The sequence below is a fragment of the Eptesicus fuscus genome, chromosome 14 (genome assembly GCF_027574615.1).
Source record: "Eptesicus fuscus isolate TK198812 chromosome 14, DD_ASM_mEF_20220401, whole genome shotgun sequence".
NCBI classification, from domain to species: Eukaryota; Metazoa; Chordata; class Mammalia; order Chiroptera; family Vespertilionidae; genus Eptesicus; species Eptesicus fuscus.
The window spans coordinates 25,394,920-25,418,725 of NC_072486.1; the positions used below are offsets into that span (position 1 = coordinate 25,394,920).

The 23,806-nt window shown below is 39.8% G+C and overlaps 1 protein-coding gene across 4 annotated transcripts in view; it reads right to left on the minus strand.

Moving 5' to 3' along the window:
- The window catches only part of DYNC1I1 (dynein cytoplasmic 1 intermediate chain 1), a 246,102-nt gene extending 222,504 nt beyond the window's left edge, over positions 1-23,598 (minus strand). For 2 of the 4 annotated variants that reach the window (XM_028156775.2, XM_028156761.2), the window contains exons 1-3: positions 23,488-23,595; positions 16,307-16,421; positions 13,511-13,652 (exon numbers count right to left, since the gene is read on the minus strand). In XM_028156775.2, coding sequence (XP_028012576.1) covers positions 13,511-13,652; positions 16,307-16,421; positions 23,488-23,595 — 365 coding nt within the window. Of the gene's footprint in view, positions 1-13,510; positions 13,653-16,306; positions 16,422-23,487 lie in introns of all 4 variants that reach the window. The other 2 variants (XM_028156766.2, XM_028156777.2) reach the window with 2 other exon arrangements.
- Between the last annotated feature and the right edge of the window lie 208 nt (positions 23,599-23,806).

Consider the following 23,806-nt stretch of genomic DNA (forward strand, 5'->3'; position numbering starts at 1 on the left):
GTCTTGGCTCAAATGTTACCTGCTCAGAGAGGTTTTCTTCTTCCACCACCCTTTCTCCAGTAGCACTTCCTTGTCACACTACCTCTTACCTTTTCCTGCTTTACTTTCTTCATAGCACTTATATTTACCCATGATTTGATTATAAATCAGTTTACTGTTTACTTCGATCTGTTTTAGCCTTATAATGGCAGGGTGGCTATATCCTTATATTGCAGGGCTATGCCTAGAACTGTGTTGCTATGTATGTTTATAGAATACTAGAGGCCTGGTGCACAAAATTCATGCACGGGGGGCGGGGGTTGGTGGTGGTCACTCAGCCCAGCCTGCACCCTCTCTCAATCTGGGACCCCTTGAGGGATGTCTGATTGCTGGTTTAGGCTGATCCTTCAGGGATTCCTGCATTCAGACATCCCTCTCACAATCTGGAACCACTGGCTCCTAACCACTCGCCTGCCTGCCTGATCACCTTTAACCGCTCACCTGGCTGCCTGATCGCCCCTAACTTCTTGCCTGCCTGCCTGATCACCCCTAACGGCTCGCCTGCCTGCCTGATTGCCCCTAAACACCTCTGCCTTGGCCCCCGCCATTGCAGCTTCATCTGGAAGGACATCTGGAAGGACATCTGGTAGGTCATTTGGCTGTCCGGTCTAATTAGCACATTATGCTTTTATTATTATAGATTATTATAGATAGCATTAGTTGAATAAATGGATAGATGCATGAATTGGTGGATGGTTGGATGGATGGATGGATGGATGGATGGATGGATGGATGGATGGATGATCTCTCTCAGGTCTTCTACAGAGATTACATAAAATTATACCCATAAAGCACAAAGCATATGATAAACAATAGCTGCTCTTACTACTACCACATATCTACTACCAAATATTTCTTTGAGCCAGTGACCTACCTATGTGACAGATCCAGGGGACACAGATGCTGCCAGTCTGTGGACCTCATCTGAGCAGCAAGGTCTGGACTTAAATAGTGGCTGGCAAACACTGACGTGAATCAGAATGACCTGGAGGGCTTCCTAAAAATACAGAATGCTGATCTCCAACTCCAGAAATTCTGATTCCGTAGATCTGGGGTGGGGTCCTGAGAATTTATATTTTAACAAGTTCCCAGGAAATGCTATAGCTGACCCTGAAACCACCTTTAGGAAATGAGTGGGCTGGGCTATTGCTTTCATTAGTCAGCAGAAAGAAAGCATCACTGACGCTCAAATATGTCAGCATCTAGACCTGTGATTAACTCAAGCCTAGCCTAAGGCCCAGGCCACTTTCAGACCAATTAAATCACAAAGTGTGAGGCGCGACCCAACCATCCGTATTTTTGAAAACTCCCTAAGTGACTCTAACATGCAGGCAGGGGTGAGAAGCAATGCCCTGGACTCATTCTCTGCTCAAGAAAAGCAGCCCTTCCTGGTTCTGGGCACTGATTCCTTCCACATATTTCAAACAGAAGAAGTAATGGGACCCATTATAGCGATTCATGTTTGCCGTTCACAATCTCTGGGGATCAAACCTTTTATCTATAAGGGCATTTCTTTGGCTCTAGACAGAACAGCTACCTCAGGCTCTGGCTGACTATGAGAAGCATTCCCTCCTAAGGGTTGGGATCAGCTGCTTTGCCCTCAATTTGCCTGGAGGTTTCTGACGGAACGACCTTTATTGACCTTTTCCACTTCTCCCAGGCAGGTGAAGAATGCAGCAGACCCCAGGTGGTTGGGCTGTTCTGTTGCTTATCTGACAGCTCACTGAACGCATTGTACCTGTGAGCAGTACAAATGACGATTCCATCAGAATCATCCCCTTAAGTCCACAGATTAGCAGCTGGAATTTGCATTTACTGAGCCAGAATGATAAAGGGGTCCATGTAACTCACCCACCACGCTCCTGCCCCCACAGTAACACACATATTATCCAGTAAAAGAAATCCTAGCTACTGTCAGCAGTAGGTAAGTAGTCAGCCAAGGATGCTATTAAGTGCCCTGGTTTTATTTTATTTTCATTGTTCCTGTTATTACCTGTGGGGTGTTCAGACCTTGGGCAAAATGCACTTTTTCTTTGAAAAGGAACTTAAAGCCAATATATTAAATGGACAAAGGTTGTTTGTGTTTCCAAGGGTAGCCTAAGAAGTTGGATTAAACGTTCGCTGAATTCTTTCTGTGCAAGCTTGCAGAAAACCTTCCCTGTAATGGCAGCACCTTGGAGAGGGCCACGCCTGGGCCAGGTTTGTTCTCTGGACACTGCTGAACTCTGCCGGCAGGAAAGTCTTTGGTCCTCAGCCAGTGAGGATGCAGGCAGGCCTGGAGGCCCTTAGGGGGCCTTTCTGCCAGATTTTTAAAAAAGCATCAGATGATGCTTTTCAGCTTTCTTCCTCCAAGTTGCTATACTTTTATTTAACCAATTGACATCGGTCTTGCTTTCCAATCAAGTTATGATGTGATTGAAAATAAAATGATGGCTTCCCCACAGTTTCTGGGGCAGTTTGAAATCTTACCAGGTAGTGTATGTTTAAAATGAAAGAAGTAGTGAAATTGTAAGTAAAGATATGTGAACATAACATACTAGCACAGTGGTCGGCAAACTGCGGCTCGCGAGCCATGAGCCGCGGTTTGCTGCTCTGTTGACTGAGTTTGCCAACCACTGGGATAGGGGCTTAATTACAAGGAACAACAACAGCCTGTAATTATTGGAATCGAGAGTCTAGGTCAGTGGTTGGCAAACTCATTAGTCAACAGAGCAGCAAACTGCGGCTCACATGTGGCTCGAGAGCCGCAGTTTGCCGACCACTGTACTAGCACAACATACTAGTATTGCCACATAGAAATCACCATAGTATTGCCATATAGTACTCAGTTGTAGTTTTCAATCATTTCTAGAATGGACCAGTCAATGTATGCAGGGAGAGGATTTTTTTTAAGAAAACACTCATTTACTTACTCAAAAAATATCTTTTAAAGGGCTAATATGTAAAATATTATTATTCGGTATTAAAAGAGTTCTTAAGGCATCTGCCAATCTTATGGAGAGATAAAACATACATAAGTAGTTTAGTAAAATAAGGCAGAAAGTAAGATATGCCGTATATGTGGCTCCACAGGAGTGCTGCGGGACATAGAACTTGCACCTAAGAAACTTACATTTTAGTAGAAGAATGAGACATGAATATTTATACCTAGTGATATACTGATAATATGTGCAAGGAAGAAAGTCGTTTTCATCACTTGCATAGCGCCTGGCACAATTTAAAGCTTCCATCAATATTAGTTGGGGAAAGAAACTAAATGCCATAAGAAAGATTAACAATGATAGTCATAATTTCTTTTCAATGGTTTTTGACTCTGTGCCAGTCAGCCAGGTGTTGGACTGTACTTTCATCATTCTTTGGAAGATGGAGCAGGGAGATACACTTTCCTAAAAAGATCAGAGATTCCACTCGACTTGGTGTTTAAAGGAAGGGATAGGATCTGGACATAAACTCATTGTCATCAGTGCCTAGTGTATTGGATTTAGGTGGCTAAGTTAGTCCACTTGGTCTAATAAGACTCTATTAGAGATGCCAACTTACCAATTTCTCATGAGAACAGTAACTGCCTGCATAGCCATTATACAAGCCTGACAGCTTCTCTCCTTGAAGGCCAGCTTCCCGGGAAGCTGGATGGCCTCAGTGTCTTTGAAATCAGAACAAATAAAGTTGAATGTTTAACTACTACAGCTTCTCCGTGTTCTATCTCTCCTCCCTGCCTCTCGCCCACATCTACATCTTCCAGCAAGGCCAGACATACCCCCTCACTGCTGCCAGTCTCCAATTTCCCTGATTCCTGGGTGACCACCCCAACCCTTCCTGGCTGACGTAATGGCTCTTTAACTATGCAATTAGATTTTGTCTAGTGCTCCTGTATGGGAACCCACCTGGCTTTATTTGCTTATTGTAAAGAGTTGCATTTGTCTGCACTGGTCATTTTTTGTTACTTCTTAGGTTAACTCTCTGAGGACCTAAAGGAGGATCTCTGATCTCTTTCATAGGGACCCTGCTGTTAGCACACATCTTGAGTAACCCAGTAATTCCTTACCTACTCTGGACTAAGGGGCACTATCATGGTTCTGTGGTCCCACAAAACCATGCCAATTAAAGTCACATTTCCCAAGTCCGTTTCAAAATACTAGGTACAGAAGTTTTCCACACCATGGAAAATAATCATTCACTTATTTACTAGTAGCTCTATTCATGCTACACATTGTGGCTTCTATTATCCCATCTAAAAAGGCCCACCATGTAACAGTTAGTTTATAATTTGGGAGGGCAATTTGATTGTCCATACTTCTTTTAAGAATAGTAAAAACATTCTGGCCACTTTGCTGTGCACCTGAAACTGATACGAAATAGTGTTAAATGTAAACTGTAGTTGAAAACTAAAATTTAAAAAAAAAAAATGTAAAACTATTTCAGAAAAAAAGAATAGACACAACATCAAAAGTCTTCAAATTAGCAGTAACATACTGAGAGACTAACAAAACTTTATATTTTAAACCTTCTACCAATTCATCACTGTCTAAATTCTTATAAAATTCTCCCTTCATTGGTCTAATTTAATCTGCTCAGTTTCAGTTTTAGATAAGGTAAAATTTCAAAAAACAAAAACATTGCCTAGACAACTGTTGAAAGTATAACAGGAGTAAAACACATGATATCTGTGTTGCATATACCTTGCTCTCTGATGCGTTAACTTCTTCCTGGTAGCTCTTATCAACAGCTAAGTTGGTGGTTTCCATTCTTCTTCCCATCATTATTAGACCTCAGAGTAGAAAGCCTTCAAATTCTTCCCTAAAGAGTATCTTTGCTCTTACCTTTTGTGGGTTTTGGTTATAAGAAAGAGATATACTTGGAAGGCAGTACTCTGTCATTTGCTAATGCTAACAGCATGAATAAGGCACTGTTGTACACTGCTGGTGGCATTTAAAGTCAGTACAGTTCTTCTGGAAACCAATATGCCAAAATGTAGCGAGAATCATAAACACAATAAACTCCTGGACTCATTTTACTTCCAGAAACTCAATGTATGGAAATAAAACAACACAAGCAATAACAGTAGTAACAAAAATGATGGTGATGATGATGTTGATCATGACTAGGACAACTCCAAATCATCAAATCCCATGACCAATTTTGGCAGGGTCCTTATTCTTCCCATGGTGGCTTCTCCCTCACTTCCATCTTCTGCACAAATAATCCCAAAGTCCTCATCACCGTTGAGCTCTAAGTCCCACTTTACTACATGTCCATCTGTACACCAGAGTCATTTTACCTTTTCTTCTCTGATCTGCCTTTTATTTCCTTTTCTACTCGCACAACTCTAGTGTCAGTCCTTTTTATTAGACCAATGGTTTCCCTAACTAGTCCTCAGATCTTGAAAGCATTAAAAAATTGCAGTGTTCCAGACCTTACCTCAGACCTGTGACGTAGATGCCTATATTTTTAACAAGCGATTAGGTAAAAATTCTTCAAATTAGCACCAGGTAAAGCAGCCAGGGATCTCAACTATCTCAAAAGTCATAATTGTCTCCCAGATTCTGATCTCTTTTGACACTTCCCCTTTAACATGCATTTTAAAACCCATACTTCCCCCACCCTTTTCCTTTGTTTATGCCTTTCCCATCATCTGGAGTGCCCTTTCTCCCATCTCTACCTGTCCAAAGCATATACATTCTTCAAGACCCATCTCAAATGGCTTACTCTATAAATATATCTTTCCTAGATAGCCTCATTCAAAAATAACTTGATTTATATAAAACAATAAAGAAATACCTTTCCACGGTTCTTATTTCACAGTTCTTTTTTTTTTTTTTAATGTTTTATTGATCTCAGAGAGGAAGGGAGAGGGAGAGAGAGATAGAAACATCAATGATGAAAGGGAATCATTGATTGGCTGCCTCCTGCATGCCCCACACTGGGGACTTGAGCCCACAACCCAGGCACGTGCCCTGACTGGGAATCGAACCATCACCTCCTGGTTCATAGGTGGATGCTCAACCACTGAGCTGGCCAGGCTCCACAGCTCTCTTTGCCAATCTACAATCCACTTGACTTCAATAGTAGCCCTGTATCAAGCTTTAAGACCAAGCCTGAAAAAGGTCTTCAGGAGGTAATGATCACTGTTGCAAAGCCCAGAGCCTCAGCATCGAGCCAAACACACTGCTATTCCCATTCTGACTTTTAGCTTTGAGCCCAGGAACTGGATTTCTGACTTGTTTCTGTGAGGAAATCCTTGCCTTGTACCTCAGTCTTATAACTACTGCCCATAGTTCTCCTTGAATCAAGTTCACCTTCAGGCAACTTGTCCAACAACCTTGATCTTCCTTGTTTTTATCTTTGTCCTTATCCCTCCACTTATCCTACACCCATCCCACCCAGTTTTTTGCAATCTGTGCATATGCATAAGTATGTATGCAAGCACACATGAATGTGCGTGCACACACACACACACACACACACACACACACAAGTCAATGGACATTTACCAAGAACCTAATATATGTTAAGACTCTATGTAGGGTACTAACGAATCAAAATCACTTGTCCCACATGAATACAAATTAATTATAGATAATCTGGAAATAATAGTTTATGACACTATTGCTTATGAAATATACAAATATTTGAGAGCTGTAATTTCCTTACATTTCCTTAGATGGCTTCAAATTAAATCTGTCAACTTACTGGAATCAGGCTCTTTAGAAGTAAGAAGAATTGTTATCTTTATATTCCTGTCAGGTTTAACATTTAACATTTGTTGTGTGTGCTGCACACAGTAAATTCTCAATTATTTATTGAATTAACACATGAATGAATAAATGAATGGTCTCCACTTGCTCTTTTGCAGATGGGTCTGAAGTGTGAAGAAAAGCTGATTCCCCCAAAATAGTTTTTACTTTAGCTATTTAAAAATGAAAGAATAAAGCAGGACATGTCTGCCTGACTCCCCCTTAAGTACTACTAAGCCACTTAAAAGGAACTCAGTGTTGTACTGCATGATGTCACCACACAGTCCCAGGAGAATTTTCAGACTTATTCCAACATTGAAGAAGGGAAGCCTGTCTTTAAAATGCTGGTTTGTGCTGAGAAAAAAAAAAAATAGACGAAGTCCAGCTCTCTTCTCCATCAAATGAACTTAGCAGCTTTAGGTACATTAGGTAGACCCTGAAGCAAGTGCAATGTTTGGAACCTGATTTTCACATTATTCCTCTCCTCTTTAAGGTGGAGAGACAGCTTAAAGGCAGAATAGTGAGTTCCCTTGAGTCCCACAGTTTCTCTGTCAAACAAATCACTAGTCCCTAATCAGATGAAGAAAACAGTTTGGACCAATGTGAGCACAGTGCCCAATAGAAAACCTCCAGGCAATGTCATCCTCAAATCCATTTCCCAAATGCCATTTCCAAAAGTATAATATGGACATTTTAAAATCCATCATATTACTCAATCTGTCACTGTCATTAATTAAGGATGGCATTTAATTAATGAGTTAATGTTTTACTTCCCAACCTTAATTATTTCCTTACTCAGGACTGGCAATAATGATGATAAAGATTTTTTGATGTCGGGAATAAAACTGCAACAGTACAACAAATATTTATACCAATAAATACTCTTTTTAAAAAGACTTTTTATTAACTTACTGTATGAGAATCTCACCTGTTGCCTAGCATTAAAGCCCTGACATGGTATGGGCCACACTGAGCCATACAGGAAGTCCATCGGAGTGGAATTCAGAAGGAACCCATCAGAGAGCTGCTGTCAAGCAAGCCTTTTCTCAGGAAGAAAGGTCAGCAATCCCTTTGCTAAAAGAGATGCTTCATGTGTTGTTATGACCACATGTATGTACACAGTACACTCTCTGGAAGACAGAGTGATATCAAAAACATTTAACTAATCAGGCAATGTGCTGCATGAAGAGAAAACCCCACAGTGTATATTTTATTCTAATTTCCAAAGAGACTGACTTGGATCAGTGATATTGGTCTCCCTGGAGTCAAATTAGCTGGTGGCATCCTATTGACTTCTCTTTACATTATTATAATTTAAAGAATTTTATATATAGAAAATTGTTATAGTCTTCTTAAATTTCCTCCAAGGTTTTGTATTATTTTATTGCACTTCTTCACTTTTACTAAAACCTTATTGTCCTCCCTTTAGCCTTTGATTCATCAGAGTATCTTAGAAGACAATATATGTTTTTCTCCACTGAAATCACCAAGTAAATAAAGGGAAACCAGGATTAAGATACCTAGAAATAAACTTAACTAAGGACGTAAAAGACCTGTACTTGGAAAACTTCAGGACATTGAAAAAAGATATAGAGGAAGACATAAACAAATGGAAAAACATACCATGTTCATGGATTGGTAGAATCAACATCATTAAAATGTCCATACTACCCAAGCAATCTACAAATTCAATGCACTCCCCATTAAAATACCAATGGCATATTTCAAAGATCTAGAACAAACTCTCCAAAAATTCATCTGGAATAAAAAAAGACACCGAATAGCCACAGCAATCCTGAGAAAGAACAAAGTTGGAGGAATCATATTACCAGATATCAAGCTATATTACCAAGCCACGGTTCTCAAAACTGCCTGGTACTGGCACACGAACAGACATATAGACCAATGGAACAGAACAGAGAACCCAGAAATTGACCCAAGTCATTATGCACAATTAATATTTGACAAAAGAGGCAAGAGCACACAATGGAGTCAAAACAGTCTCTTTAATAAATGGTGCTGGGAAATTTGGACAGATACATGCAAAAAAAATGAAACTAGATCACCAACTTACACCATACACAAAAACAAACTCAAAATGGCTTAAGGACTTGAATGTAAGATGGGAAACCATAAAAATCCTACAAGACTCCACAGGCAGCAAAATAGCAGACATATATTGTAGCAATATCTTTACAGACATAGCTCCTAGGGCAATGGAGACTAAAGAGAAAATAAACAAATGGGACTACATCAAAATAAAAAAGCTTCTGCACAGCAAAACAACAAGAAAACCCACTGCATGGGAGAACATATTTGCAATGATATTTCAGATAAGGGTTTAATCTCCAAAATTTACCGAGAACTCATACAACTTAACAAAAGGAAGATAAACGACCCAATCAAAAAATGGTCAACGGACCTAAATAGATACTTTTCGAAAGAGGACATACTGAAGGCCCAGAGTCATATGAAAACATGCTCAAAGACACTAATCATCCGAGAGATGCAAATCAAAACAACAATGAGATACCATCTCACACCTGTCAGAATGGCTATCAACAAAAAATCAACAAATGACAAGTGTAGGCAAGGATGCAGAGAAAAAGGAACCCTCCTGCACTGCTGGAGGGAACGCAGACTGGTGCAGCCACTGTGGAAGACAATATGGAGTTTCCTCAAAAAGTTAAAAATGGAACTCCCATTTGACCCAGTAATCCCACTTCTGGGACTATATCCCAAGAAACTAGAAACACCAATCAGAAAGGATATATGCACCCCTATGTTCATAGCAGCACAATTTACAATAGCTAAGATCTGGAAACAGCCTAAGTGCCCATCAGCAGATGAATGGATTAAAAAACTATGGTACATCTACACAATGGAATACTATGCCACTATAAGAAAGAAGGAACTTTTACCATTTGCAACAACATGGATGGGACTGGAGAGCATTATGCTTGCGAAATAAGCCAGTCGGAGAAAGATAAATATCACATGATCTCACTCATATGTGGAATATAATGATCAACATAATTTGATGAACAAGAATAGATTGATCTAGAGACAAATGGTAGGGGAGGGGGGGTTAGAGAGCAACTAAAGGACTTGTATGCATGCATATTAGCATAACCAATGGACACAGACACTGGGGTGGTGGGGGCTTGCCTGGGGTGGGAATGGCTGGAGGGGGGGGGTCAACTGGGGAAAAAGGAGACATATGTAAAACTTTAGACAATAAAAAAAAAAAAGGTAACCAGCCCTTTTGAACTTCGGAAAATTCCACGCAAATTTATGTTTGTATGGTGTTTATGTGGATGGTGTGGCTTAGTGGTAGAACATTGACCTATGAACCAGGAGGTCACGGTTCAATTCCCAGTCAGGGTATATGCCCAGGTTGCAGGCTCAATCCCCTGTGTGGGGTGTGCTGGAGGCAGCTGATCAATGATTTTCTCACATCATTGATGTTTCTATCTCTCTCTCCTTCTCCTTCCTCTCTGAAATCAATTAAAAAAATATTTTTAAAGAAAAGGTAACCAGGTACCGCCAGCACAAACTGACCATGAACAAATTATTCTCAATTCCTTATTTGAGAGCTCACTAGATGGTGGTCAGAGAAAGGCAGAGTTTATCAAATATCTGAATTTTACCAAGTTTTTTACTAAGTTTTAAAATATGGGGATAGATGTTTAAATTTCCCAAGTACCATTTCAGTATATATTGCAAAGATTTTTCCCCCTTTGATCTTTCCATATGCTGAATTATGGTAACACATTTTCCAACGCTGAAATATCTTTGATTTATTTAATGAATGCTAAATTACTCATAGCATGGTATCCCACTAATATTGTGCTGAATTCTGGTTCGATATAGAATAGTTAGGGTTTTTTATATCTATGTTTATAAGTAAAACTAGTCTTTCACATATTTTATGAGTAATATTGAGCATTGTATTTGCCCAGTATAATTAACTGAGAAATGATTAATTAGTTCTGCCGAAGTTGTTTAAGACAATATAAAATACCACAAATGTAAATTGTAAGTGAGAAGCAGGCCATAACAGCAGAAGCAGAAATTGCAAAACAAATTGTGATACTTCAAGTTTACAAAAATTAAATCATGCTACTAAAATTGAAAAATTATTATACATTCCAATTCTCTTTTAAGTCTTTTAAAAAATTAAGTCAACTGCTTAATTATTTATAAATCAATAAAAGAAATTTTGTTACACTTGATTTTTTAAAAGTACTGATTTAACCTTTTCTTTATAACAGGTATAGCCAGCATGCCAGTTTGCAAATTAACCACTTATAGGGATTATATAAGAAATGTTTACCAATTTGACTCTGTAAAGAAAATGTCAATTTTGGTTTGAAATATTGGCAAATGAATGACAGAATTTATGTGCACCCGTAGGACCAGATGTGTTAATTTGATCCGTAAGTTATCTTCTGAAAGATTTTCCATTTTTCAGAGTCCAAATTCCACATAAAAAGTCAAATTTATGACTACAGAGTTATATGCTAAGGAATTACCACGCTCTTTTCCCAGTCTCATGTTTTATGAAGTGCTAATCGGAATTGTTTCAGAGATGTTTCTTCTAAGGAAAACACATTCCAAGTTGAATTTTAACAACAAATATAATATTCTCCTGAAATTTGACTCTCATGTCTATTTTATGGAAGCAAAAACATAAATTTGCGTGGAATTTTCCGAAGTTCAAAACAAGGGCAAGACTTACTAAGCTATTCCTCATGCCTTCTCTTCAAGCAAATTTTGTGCTTAGATTTTCTGAAAAACCATCATTTCCTCAATGCCAATTTTCTTGCCTTCCTATGAAACCTACACTTAGCATGGAATTTAATCGTTGACTTCAAGTTGTCTACTCATGCCAGGACGTTCCTATAAAGAATTGAAGCTAGTTAGAGTTTGTGTGGGATAGGTCTGGATAGCACTTCCTCCAAAGTGATTTCTTGAGTTAATAAAAAAGTCATCTAAGGAAGGGGGACATATGAAGAATGATGGTCTCTGAGAAGGAGAAATTGCTGCTGTCCCCAGAATGCTAACAGCACAGGTCAGCTTTCTCTAGAAAGCTTTCAAAAGGGCTCATCAACTGTGAACTCAGTAACAGAACTTAATACTGCTAACTGCAGCCCTTGAAGCTAAGCCTTAATGGACACTACACCATCATTGCATAGAAAGAGGCAAATATATTAACTTAATGATAGACCCAGGAACCCACCAAGGAATGTGATTATATTGTGCCAGCTAGCTCTTACAACAATGTTAGATCTTACATAACTGTGTTATTATTACGTTTTCTTTCCCCTCAAAGACCTTTTGAAGCATTCGAAGCGAAAGATGAGAGAAGACATGTGCCGCCCCAAATCACAAAGGCAATTTGCTAAAATAAACCACAAAAACCTCTACTTTCATTCTTCTCAAATTGAAAGCAGTGGCCATTGGTTTTAAAAGGCCCTATCAAAACAAAATACATACTCAAGTCTGAAACACACCAACAGGCTGCCTGATATGGGTTCGGTAATTACAATCTTACATGTTGGTTTCAGAAAAAATAGAAAGAAAAAAAAAATAGCCATCCTACACTTCAGGCTAATACTAAACTATACTCTTTCCATATTTTTCTCTACCCAAATCGACTATATGGGGACAATGCACTTTCAGAAGATAATTCTTATGATAATGTATTCAGAGAAAAAAAATGCAAAATTTTATACCTCTCCCCCAGTAATACATATAGTAGCAAGAATTATAAACAGGTAGACAGGGTTAATGGTCACAAATTGCCAACCCACAGGCCAATTCTGGCCCACAACTACTTCAAACAAAGTCATGGCCCTTTAACGTTTAGGAGATTATTGCACAAATACTTGAATTTTTAGCTTCTCGTGGAAAATGGAAAGATGTGAAAAACTGGGTCCATATTCCCACATAAGCTCAACCAGCCTGAGCTGTGAGGAGACCATCTGGCCTTTATAAACAAGGTGTTTGCTAACCAGTTGCCACAAGTCCCCCGGCCCCACTCACATCAGCTGCATATGTGCACCTGCTTGTGGGAATCCTGGTGAAGGCAACTGCATTAAGAAAGTTACCAGGACTCCACAGATATCAATGAGCCTTCTCTTTGCCCTCTTCACATCTTTACCTTTTGGATATCCTTTCAGGGGGTTCAGTTAGAGAATATCTAGATCTGTTTTCAGAAGTTATATAATCTTCCAGGAGCCACGGGGCAATAAAAAATTGGCAAATTGACTCACAAAACAGAGCAGTGAACGCTGGTGATCATCATAATTAGTAATAACAATAGAAACACTTTGGGGACTGAGTTCTCAAATTAGTCAGCTCTAGTAAGAAAACGAAAAGATGCTTGGAAAATGAAACTCAGGTTTAGAACACCTTAGTGGTCTATTCACAAAGATTCTCATGGAAACCAACACCGAAGGAGGATAATGAGAACACAGGTATACATTCCATTTGTCCTGGGTCCTTCCCTGCTTCCTTTTAAACCCAAGCTAATGGATATGTGTGTGGTTGTTAAACAACACACAGCTTTTAATTAGCTCACTCAAGGAAGGATTATATATACGTTTATAATTCCTAGTGTTCAAAATCATTGCTATACGAATAAAATAGCAAGCCACCATAAAGTTAAACATAAAATGATTGAGTATACAGGTACATGCACATAGGCCCATTTGTAAAGGGACAATTCTTACCTTGTTAATGGTCCCAGGTCACCTGAGTCTTGGCTTCCAGCTTCACTGGGAGTGCTCACTGATTTCGAGGAGGGAGACATAGGGGTTGGGACTAAATAATGAAAATAACAGGTATCCCATGTTAAAAAATGCAGCGACTGCACTGAGAAGAGCAGTGTCAGACAAATCAAAACAAATGGACCCAAATTAAAGTGGTTATATGGCCAGGAGAAATTGAGATGGGATATGGAAAACAAAACAAAAAAAGGAAAGAAAAGGAAGAAAGTCAAGTGAATTTTATATATTTTGGAAATGAAAATCTGAAATGAATTTAGACAGAATTAACTTAGGGATTCTAAGGCCATGTCCACCTTAACAAAGTAAAATAGAGAATCAAAATAGTTATCCAGATAATTCAAGTCAAAGATCTCTCTAGTATGAACTATCCAGATAATTCCAATTCTCCACTTTATTTTGTTAGTATAGATGTGACCTATTAAAAAATAAAATGGAGTGTCTGTAAAACTTTACAGGATGATGAAATAAGTGATTCTGGATCATTTAAACGGTCAAGAAGATTCAGTAAATTCTGTCTGCATTTGGAGGGAAATCTATCATCCGTGGACTATAAACTGCATTTGCTAAGAGGAACAAAGTGAGGAAGGAAGGGTAAATGCTGAACCTGGTAATTTAAAAATCTCTTTCAAAACAAAGAAACATGTCAGGATGCTTTATTTTTACATTTAATTAATAGTTTCATCCCTTTGTACTGCTTACTGTGTTTGGGACTTGTGTTGCTCGCCTCTGGCAGCTCTCAATGGCACTGCCATGAGCACACAAGCAAACTGCCATTCTGAAGACAGGAGACACGAGTTCAAAGGCCAAGGTCAGTGCGAGCTAAGAAGCTGAGAGCAAGGATAGCACAATCAGAAAGCTAAAGAAAATGCAAATGTATTTTTTTCCCCTCTAGCTTTCCAATATGAGCCAAATGTCCATGAGATGGAAGCTGCACCGAATAGCCACGGTGGCTGCAGGCCAGGCAAATTCAACGGGTTCTCAATCTCACACATGCCAAAGAAGCCAGGTGGGCAGCAAGAAACGCCAGTCCCTGAGTGCAGATTCCCATTTGGTTTCAATCATGTGCAATTTCCTTTTATTTATTTAATAGGGGAAAGGGTTTAACTATTTTGTCCAAATCCTACAACACAATGGCAGATCTATCAAGAAACTAGGAATTTTCATGTGGTCCCATAATTAATTCACTGATTATCCTCACAGTAAGTCAGAGGGTAAGTCAGGGAGATGGATGAAAACTCAAAATGCGGTCCACGGTTGCCAATGTTGGTTGGGATGCAGGGACAGTTCCGTTTGGTTACGGTTTAGGGATATTTAACTGTTTTATCCTTAAAGTTTATTTACTGGCTTTATGTGGGGCAGGGAAGAATAGGACATGTTACTATTGTGTTTAACCTGTGTTCATTCACATTGCAGCAAACTTTCCAAAGCTATTTTAAGGGGAAAATATAATTGATTACAAAGCATCTAATTTATATCACATGTCAACTAAATACAAAAAAGTTTGTCAACCTCCTCGAAGAAAGTCCATTAGTCATATATCCCATAGGTTATATCTGCCACACCATAAGAAGCTCAGCAAAATAATCAACATCTTATTGGGGTTTATGATAATCATTGTTAGATATGACTTTATTTACTACAAATTGAAGTTGACTATAGAATGCTTTCTCATGGTGTTTTAGTTTTGTGTGTACATATTAAATTTTATTCAGCAACACTTAATAATTTGTAGGCTTATTGAATACTGCTCTTTTTCTTATCTACATTGATATAAATACTTGTTATTGTATTGCGCATGGGATAATTTTTGTTCTTAGTTTAAGTAACTATGGAAATCAGTAAAAACTTATTTTAAAATAAAAGCCAATAATAAAATTCAAAGGAAACAGACCATTTTTAAAAAGCCACCTGATATTGTACTCATTTATATGTATTATTTTAAGAGTTTTTTAAAACTATATTGGATATTGCATAGTTTTGCAGACACCCTAAAATTACTCTGAAATGTAAAGAAAGCAAATGGATAAAGAAAAATTCAAAATAACTTATCCCATAAGAAATATATAGTTAAGTGACAGAATAAACACAGTATGTACAGGTTACCTTCAACACAAATAAAACAAAGAGTTCAATATCCAGCCCCAAGTGATAAAATGAGATCATGGACAATTAGTTAGGAATGAATGAGTTGGAGGAGGGGTATTACAGAGAAAATGCCAATTAGCAATAAAACCAAGATATACAATAGAGTCAAATACATTTAAATTTGTTAGTTAGCTGATCATCTGCCACCATTTTAAGTTTTCCTTCAAATTTCCCACTGAGCATTCTATTTTCATCATGGAATAACTAGGCCTGTAGTTATCTCATAACCAGATTTACCATATTTGAGAGGTTGGAATTCAGCAATGGAAATGAGCAATTTAAGACAAAAATTCCAAGATTTTTTTTTTTATTATTTACCATGTGGCAATTCATTTAACAAATATAAAATAATCTAACACCGTGGAGACAGTTGGCCACATAATCGGTCATTAAGCAGCAAATTGTGAACAACTCTACAACCCGTCCTCCCATCGCCTTCCAGCCTCAATTCCAAAAATAAATACGCCTGAAGCATAAACCAGCCACAGAATTTCTTAAAAAATAAAAAGGGCGTAAAAGAATAGTAAACACTGGACATGGTATATCCCACTCAAGTCGAATTTAAGGAAACAGGAACACAGAGCACTTAAGTACCTAGAGGGGGCTCCGGGGATATACCGATGCTCTGCAGCAAAGCCTCGGTCTCTCGGCGCTTGCGATCCAGGTCTGAGTCGTCCTGAACAGGTTCTTTCTTCTGCTGCATATCAGCCTTTAAAAGGTAGATGCCAGCAAGAAAAGTTAGTAACAAAACTGCCTGTGTGCTTTTCCTGGCTGAAACTGAAATGGTAAATGCTTGGGCAAACACCCTAAATAGACATAATCATGTGTATAAAGGATGACAAAAGACTAACTGCTCCACTTAATAACTGCTAACCTCCTTGTCCCTTCTGGGAAAACATACTATCAGTTCTTGATGGTTGTGTGTTTGTAAAACTCACCCCCACCTTCCCGCCACCACCACCATGTTTGAGATTATGCAAACAAGGAATTACTGGGATCTGGTTAAAAAATAAAATTGGCTCAGTCACTATAAAATACACTAAGAGAAAATCAGTCACTATAAAATACACTATTTGTACCAGCAATCTATGTTTAGCATGACTTACAATAAAGCGGGCTAAAATGTTTTTAAGGCATGTAAACAATATGAATGTAAGTCTTGCTACTTGTGACTTTTCACTTGCATCAGGTTCCGTTATACATATTAACTCAGGAGAGAAAATTGTCATGTAGAAAAATATAGTACAAAAAAATCATTTAGGAGGACTTTCTTTGCCAAATTCTGTCTAAAAATACATATTGTATGAGCTTCTTATGGTCAACCCTATGCCCAGTATGTATTTTACAGGATAGTGACAAGTCAAAACACAGGTTAAAGAAGGTCAGTTGACTGAGTTCTGGGGGAATTTAAACATTGAGATCTTTTTCTTTTTCTTTTTCATAACACAGTTACTTCTTAAGACAAAGCATTTGCCCCACATCTGAAATTGGATAACATCCTATTTGGCGTGCAGTTATCTGCCGACAAAGTTTTGTGAGTTTAGAGAAGTGAGAGTGTCCTCAAGTTTGTAAAAAACCAATGATGCAGTTATCAGACCCACTTTCTCCCCAGGGGCAAGCCGGGCACCCTAACAGGTACATTACCTCCTCCAGGAGTGCAGAGGACATTTTGAAGCAGTGAACCATAATTTACATCCTGGCATCTAAAGCAGAGAGTCCGTGCACTTCTGACTTACTCCCAGTTGGTAACCTATACCCTGATTATAAGCAAAATGTATCTTTGCACATAGTGCTGAGCTCAACACTGTTATTCTTTGCCTCTGGCTTAAAGCACACTCATATTTTTGGAGTCTACCTGTCATTAGAGGAAAAACAGCCATTATAGGGGTGGATGAGAAGTGCAAGAGGATTTTTGGCAGTCTCACTTGACCCAAAATTCCGAAATGGCAGTTTAATCTCTATCAGTGAAGATAACACAGTTCATGTTGAAGCAAGTTCCAAAGTTTATGCGTACAACAGAGGCAAAGGTAGAACTAAGATGAGAAAAAGGACCTTTTGAGTGAGAGTATCAACATTCACATATCACAAAGTTAAAAGAAGGGTGGAAGGAAAAGGGAGGTAATGAAAAGAAAAGGAATTACCATAGCAGCTACTGAAATGCAAACAAAACAACTAAGATAAGCAAAATTCATCTTAGGAAGCCAATATGGAATTGTATAATCGGTTTTACAGTAAAGAGTTAAGCCATAGCTGGACCATCAGCTTTATTGAGAGCAGATACGTGTTTCTTTTGTTCACCACTATAGCCTCACATCTAGACCAGGGCCTGACACATAGTAGATGCTCAATAAAAAATGTGTTGAATGAATGAATGAATATCTGACCTTGGAAAATGTTATTCTATAGCTATAGAATGTTTTACAACTGTACCCCCTTCAGAAAGCCCTTTACAACACCACTGTTGAAAGTTTAGTCATCTAAACTTTCAGTGACCCCATGCTCATAATAAAGCCATTTCTGTATTCTAAGATCAAAAACAAGAAATCATTAACCTTCCCTCATTCTTTCAACAAAAACTTATTAAAGGTCATCACAGAAGTTCTAAGGCAGCTTATATAGCATGAACGGATAAACTTAGGGCATATTATCTATAATTTTCTGTCATGTATGTCCTATGCAGAAAGGCACAGGATCTGTTTCTTTTTCATTTATTTTAACATTAATCACTAAGCATTCAAGAAACATACTAGCAGGTAAATCAGATGTCAACATGCATGCATTGTGCAAAAAAAGTACACCTGAATTCCACCTCCAAAATTTCACTGCCAAATACAAGGTGTCTCTAAAACTCATTCCTTGCCTTCCACCTTTTTTTTTAAAGATTTTAAAATTGATTTTTTGAAAGAGCTAAAGGGAGAAAGAGAGAGAGAGAGAACATCGATGTGAGAGCAAAACATGGATCGGCTGCCTCCTGCATGGCCCCTACCAGAGATCAAGCCTACAACCCAGGCATGTATCCTGATCAGGAATCGAACTGGCAACCTTTCTGTGCATGCGATGACATCCAACTGTCTGAGCCACAACAGCCAGAGCATACCTTTCTTAATTCCTAAGGAAACAGAGAATATAATATTATATATATATATATATATATATATATATATATATATATATATATATAAAAGCCTAAACTTGACATGCGCTGAATACCAGGGGACAGATGCTCAATGCAGGAGCTGCCCCCTAATGGTCAGTGCACTCCCACAGCAGGAGCACTGCTCAGCTGACAGATGGGCGCCAGACACCAGGCTCAAGGCTGGTGAGCACAGCTGTGGCAGTGCAAGCCTCTCCCGTGGACACTGCCCCTGCGAGCCTGAGTGGTAGCGGCAGGCACAGTGGGGCCAGGATGAGCGGGAGTGGCACTGCGCCCAGCCCAGGCTAGGGCTCCACTCCGGCTGCCTGCTGCTTCCCGCACTACTTCGTGCTGTGCGGGATCTACGTGGACAGCGGGCTGGAGCCTGAGGAGCTGGAGGGTAAGGCTGGGCTGTGGCGGCGCAGAGGTCCACTGATCCCTGCAGGCCAGGCTGAGGGACCCCACCGGGCCTCTAGTGACATATATAAATAAGGACAAATGTCCATCTAGATGTAACAGAAGCTCAGGAAAGGTATCAATGTTCAAAGTTGATCATGAAAAATGTAAAATTAGGTTACTGGGGCTTATCTATAATAATAAAAGCATAATATGCTAATTAGACCGGACAGCCGAACGACCTTCCAGACGAAGCTGGGGCTGTGAGAGCCAAAACAAGCTGCCACGGCTGCGAGGGCCAAGCTCCTTGCATGAATTTTGTGCATTGGGTCTCTAGTTGAAAATAAAGGCAGATTCTATATGTTTCAATTAGCACCTTAAACTAAACAAAATTTTACTTCATCTAAGATAGTTACACCAAGTACCCTAATCATGAAACTTTCTATTTTTTTCTTGTAAATACTACAGAATCCTAATGTGTTTTAATGACTCAATAAAGAGTGATTTCACAGTACTGGTAATTAAAAATATGCTAAAGGTGCCTTCCCCGGGGAATGACATTTCTGCTTGTGAAGGGTTATTACAGCTGGGATCCAGAGGGAATAATCAAAGAAAAACGATCAGCTGAGAATTATCAGTCACTTCTCCAAAGACAGCTCTGAGGGTATTAGAGGAACAAGCGAGGACAGGCCAGGAAACCCCTGTCCATCCTACCCTGCAGTAATTCGGCAGAAGGCCAAGGACAGGACGAAACTTCAGGGTGGCCCCATTAAGCACACCTCATCGCACTGAGGCCAATTTTTCATGAAATTGGGTCTGTGTCTTAAATGGTGGCCACTATATTTATTTTAAAATCAGGTTTCATCCATAATACCACAGCCAAAAAAGCAGTTGACATGCAAAGGAGCGGAGAGTGGTAATTTTATACATGTACACAGTTTTCTGGATTCTGTGGAGACGACAATCAACCTGGGTGGTCCTAACACACACTAGTTTTCAGTCGTGGCAAAAATAGTTAGGCAGAGTCGCATCAAAGATCACTTTGTTTCCTTTTTATTCCAAATTTGTTTTATTTACAATATGAGCCTAAAGAAAGTTAAAAAGCAAACCTATAAGCTTAAGGCTACTTCTAACTCGCTATAAACAGCATACAAACTAGAAAATCTCCAGGGGTCAGTAAGCGTAGCCAATTGACTAGAGCATCCCATAGACTTAGGATCAAAAGTGTCCAAGGAAATTTGCAGGAAATAATCCCAGATGCATGGAAAGGATGTCAGTGACCAGCATCTGAGGTCTGCCCTAACTAGTTTATGTATTCATTCATTCACTCATACAGCTGTAATACAAATCAATAACACAGTAGTTAGTAAATAATAATACAAGAATAAACTCTTGGGTGGGAAGATCAACCAATGAACTTGTATGCATATATGCATAACCCGTGGACACAGACAATGAGGTGGTGAGGGCCTGGGGGTGGGGACTGGAGTGGGCTGGAAGAAGTTAATGGGAGAAAAGGAGGACCTATGTAATACTTTCAACAATGAAGAAGAGGAAGAAGAGGAAGAAGAAGAGGAAGAAGAAGAAGAAGAAGAAGAAGAAGAAGAAGAAGAAGAAGAAGAAGAAGAAGAAGAAGAGGAGGAGGAGGAGGAGGAGGAGGAGGAGGAGGAGGAGGAGGAGGAGGAGGAGGAGGAGGAGGAGGAGACTGTTCTGTGTACTTAAAACTGTAAGCCTACTTTTGCCCACCCCTGTATAACCTTTAACTGAAGGCCTGCTGTTAGAGACAAGACCTACGCTAGATATTGACTCAGTGATAAAAAACAAACAAAGACATCCAGCCCTGTTCTCAAAAGTTCACACTCTATTAGAAGAGAAAGACAAGTGAGGAGGCAAATCTAATGCTCTGTGCTAAATGGTTTGATAAGGTTGAGGATGGGGTGCAGGACTAAGTTAGTCATGGAGGCAGAAAGGCATCCCAGAAGACTTCCTGGAGGAAGTGGCATTTGAGAACTGAAAGACATGGAGCTAACAGCCAGGGGAAGGACAATTGAGAGAAGTAGAACAGTAAAAGCAGAGGGAGGAGAACATTCACAAAGCCCAGTCAAGCGGGAGCAGGGCCCACAGGGGATGTGTAAGTAGCTAAGCCTGTCTGGAATGTGGGTTTTAGGGAGAAGGAAAATCAGGGTGAAAATGGTGTGCCTGTCCAGGCCCTGATGATCATTGTAGTAAATTGGGGAAGGGAGTGGTGAAAGAATTACCCCGGATTTCTGCTTTGGACAACTGCCTGAAAGGGGGGTGGGCCTGAGACTAGAGACAGAGGGTGGCTACTGAGAAGGCTCAGGCGTCTAGGATTTAAGAGCAACTGAAATGGAGGGATCAGAATAGATTACTTCCAGGTTTCTTCCAGCAACAGAATGGTACAATCCCAGGAGACGAGAGGCCTTGAATTATAAGACCTTTCCAATAATGAGGGCGTTTTCAGAAACTGGTTCACCAACGGCGATCCTAATAAACGTACGCAGCCAATCTACGGGACTGCCTTCTCCTCTGGCAGCTGATCTCGGGAGCAGAATCACAGCTCTGCATCTTTCCCTGTTCCACAGTGTCTCCTGGGTCCGCACAGAGCACGTGAGAAAGGCACCACTCTCCTCTCCATTTCACAGAGGAAACCGTTTCAGAGCGTCCCACACCCACTCAAGGCCGAGCTGTGAAGGGCAGAGCCAGGCTCCCAGCAGGTCCACTCAGAAGCCTGTGTGCATAAGCCCTGAGTTCACTTATTTGGTCCTACAGCACTGGCTGCTCAGACAAGCCCAGTCTTCCCAGTCTGAAAAGGTGCTTAGACTGAACTGAGGAAAGCGCTTTTTTGGGGGGATGAGTTGTGGGGGGGACAAGATGCATAGCCACGGCCGACCTTTAAGATGATGTAGTCCAAGTGAATCCCCAAATCTGGCCCCATTTGGATCTTTCCAATTAAAAACTCTGAGATGGAAAACTATGACTCTGTATTACCAGGGGAGTCCTGGGTTTAAACCACCCTGACCGCTGGGAAATGAGGACAGGAAGACTATGTGACTTTAACTCCAGAAGCAGGTAGAGGCCCAGGTTTGCCTACGATCCAGGTGTTCCACACTCCCACACCTGTCACCCCAATCTCCCAGGCTCTGTCTGCTGTGCAACAAGCCAACTCTCCAGCAGCCGAAGCTGCTTGGTGCCAAAACAGAAAGGGTGGCCTGTTTCCATCAGCCTAAACTGACAAAGATGAAGCAGACCGTACAATTCAGAACCAGATTTCCCATATCACACTGCATTTTGTGGTAATTCTGTGAAATTCAAGTTGGATATTAGAATGTCAGTTTAAAAGGAAACCGGTTATTAGTAAAGGAAAACAGGTGCTTTAAAACTACAGTGAACGTTGGCATGTGAGGGAAAGGAAGCATAATAACTTAATGCTTTTTTTCGCTTTGCGTGTAAATGAATAGCCATTCCCTGTCAATTCTCACCTCCACGTCACTCAAGACCGCATGTAAAACAGCAAAGATCTCCAAAGGAAAAACATTATGCACGCTGTCAAGGACAAATAAACTATGGCATCAATCACAGCGGAATGGAATGGAGAAACGCAAGATGCCAGAAGGCTAATATGCAACTGCAATTACGTTTTACTTTGTCGGAAAATAATTGTTATAATCTGTTACTTTGGTCTCCCAAGCCTTTTACAGGGGTGGGGGATGTCTGGCCACGGGCTGGGCTGTGTAAGGCCTGCAAAATCATTTGGTCTGGCTCTGCCAAGGCATTAGGGGTGAGTTATTAAATGTTTGACCAAATACAGTAGGCTAAATCTTAAGCTGATAATTTTATATGGCCCTCGAATGTTGTTATAAATATCCAACTGGCCCTTGGCAGAAAAAAAGGTTCCCCACCCCTGCCTTAGAGTATGAAACAACACTTATTTAGATTATGAGGCATCAAAATACATTCTCTTTTTCTCTAAAGAAAAACTTTTAAGCAAGGAAGCAGCTCTGGTTTCTATACACACAAGCATCTACTATACAAAGTTTCCTTCTTGGAAAAGTATTCAAAAATATCTTTAGCACCTGATTTTTGTGAAAGATGTGGGCTATTTCTACACTTCATATCAAGTATGATAAAAGGTTTCTTTAAAGGGTCCTGTTTCTCAGTATGACCCACCCCTCAGAATTAAGTAATTTTCCTTCCTGCACCAAACACCCCGACACCCAGGATTTACCTCTTTTTTTTTCCTCTCCTCTTCCTTCCGTTTCTTCTCTTCTCTTATCTGTGCCAAGCGCTGTTTTTTGCGCTCTAGCTCAGCTTTTAAGTCACTTTTGTCAGACATGTTGGTTTCCTTGGAGGGAAAGAAAAAAAAAAACATGAATTTATAAAAATAACTTTTCTGCATTATCATTGCAAAAATTATTCAAAAGGAAACCCAACTTTGGGGCAATAACAGGTTGTCTTATTTAGCCTATTTCCCAGAATCAAAGAAACAGGTTACGTTAGATCTGGTCTCATGCTATATAAAATCTTCCCCCTTTTATGTATATATA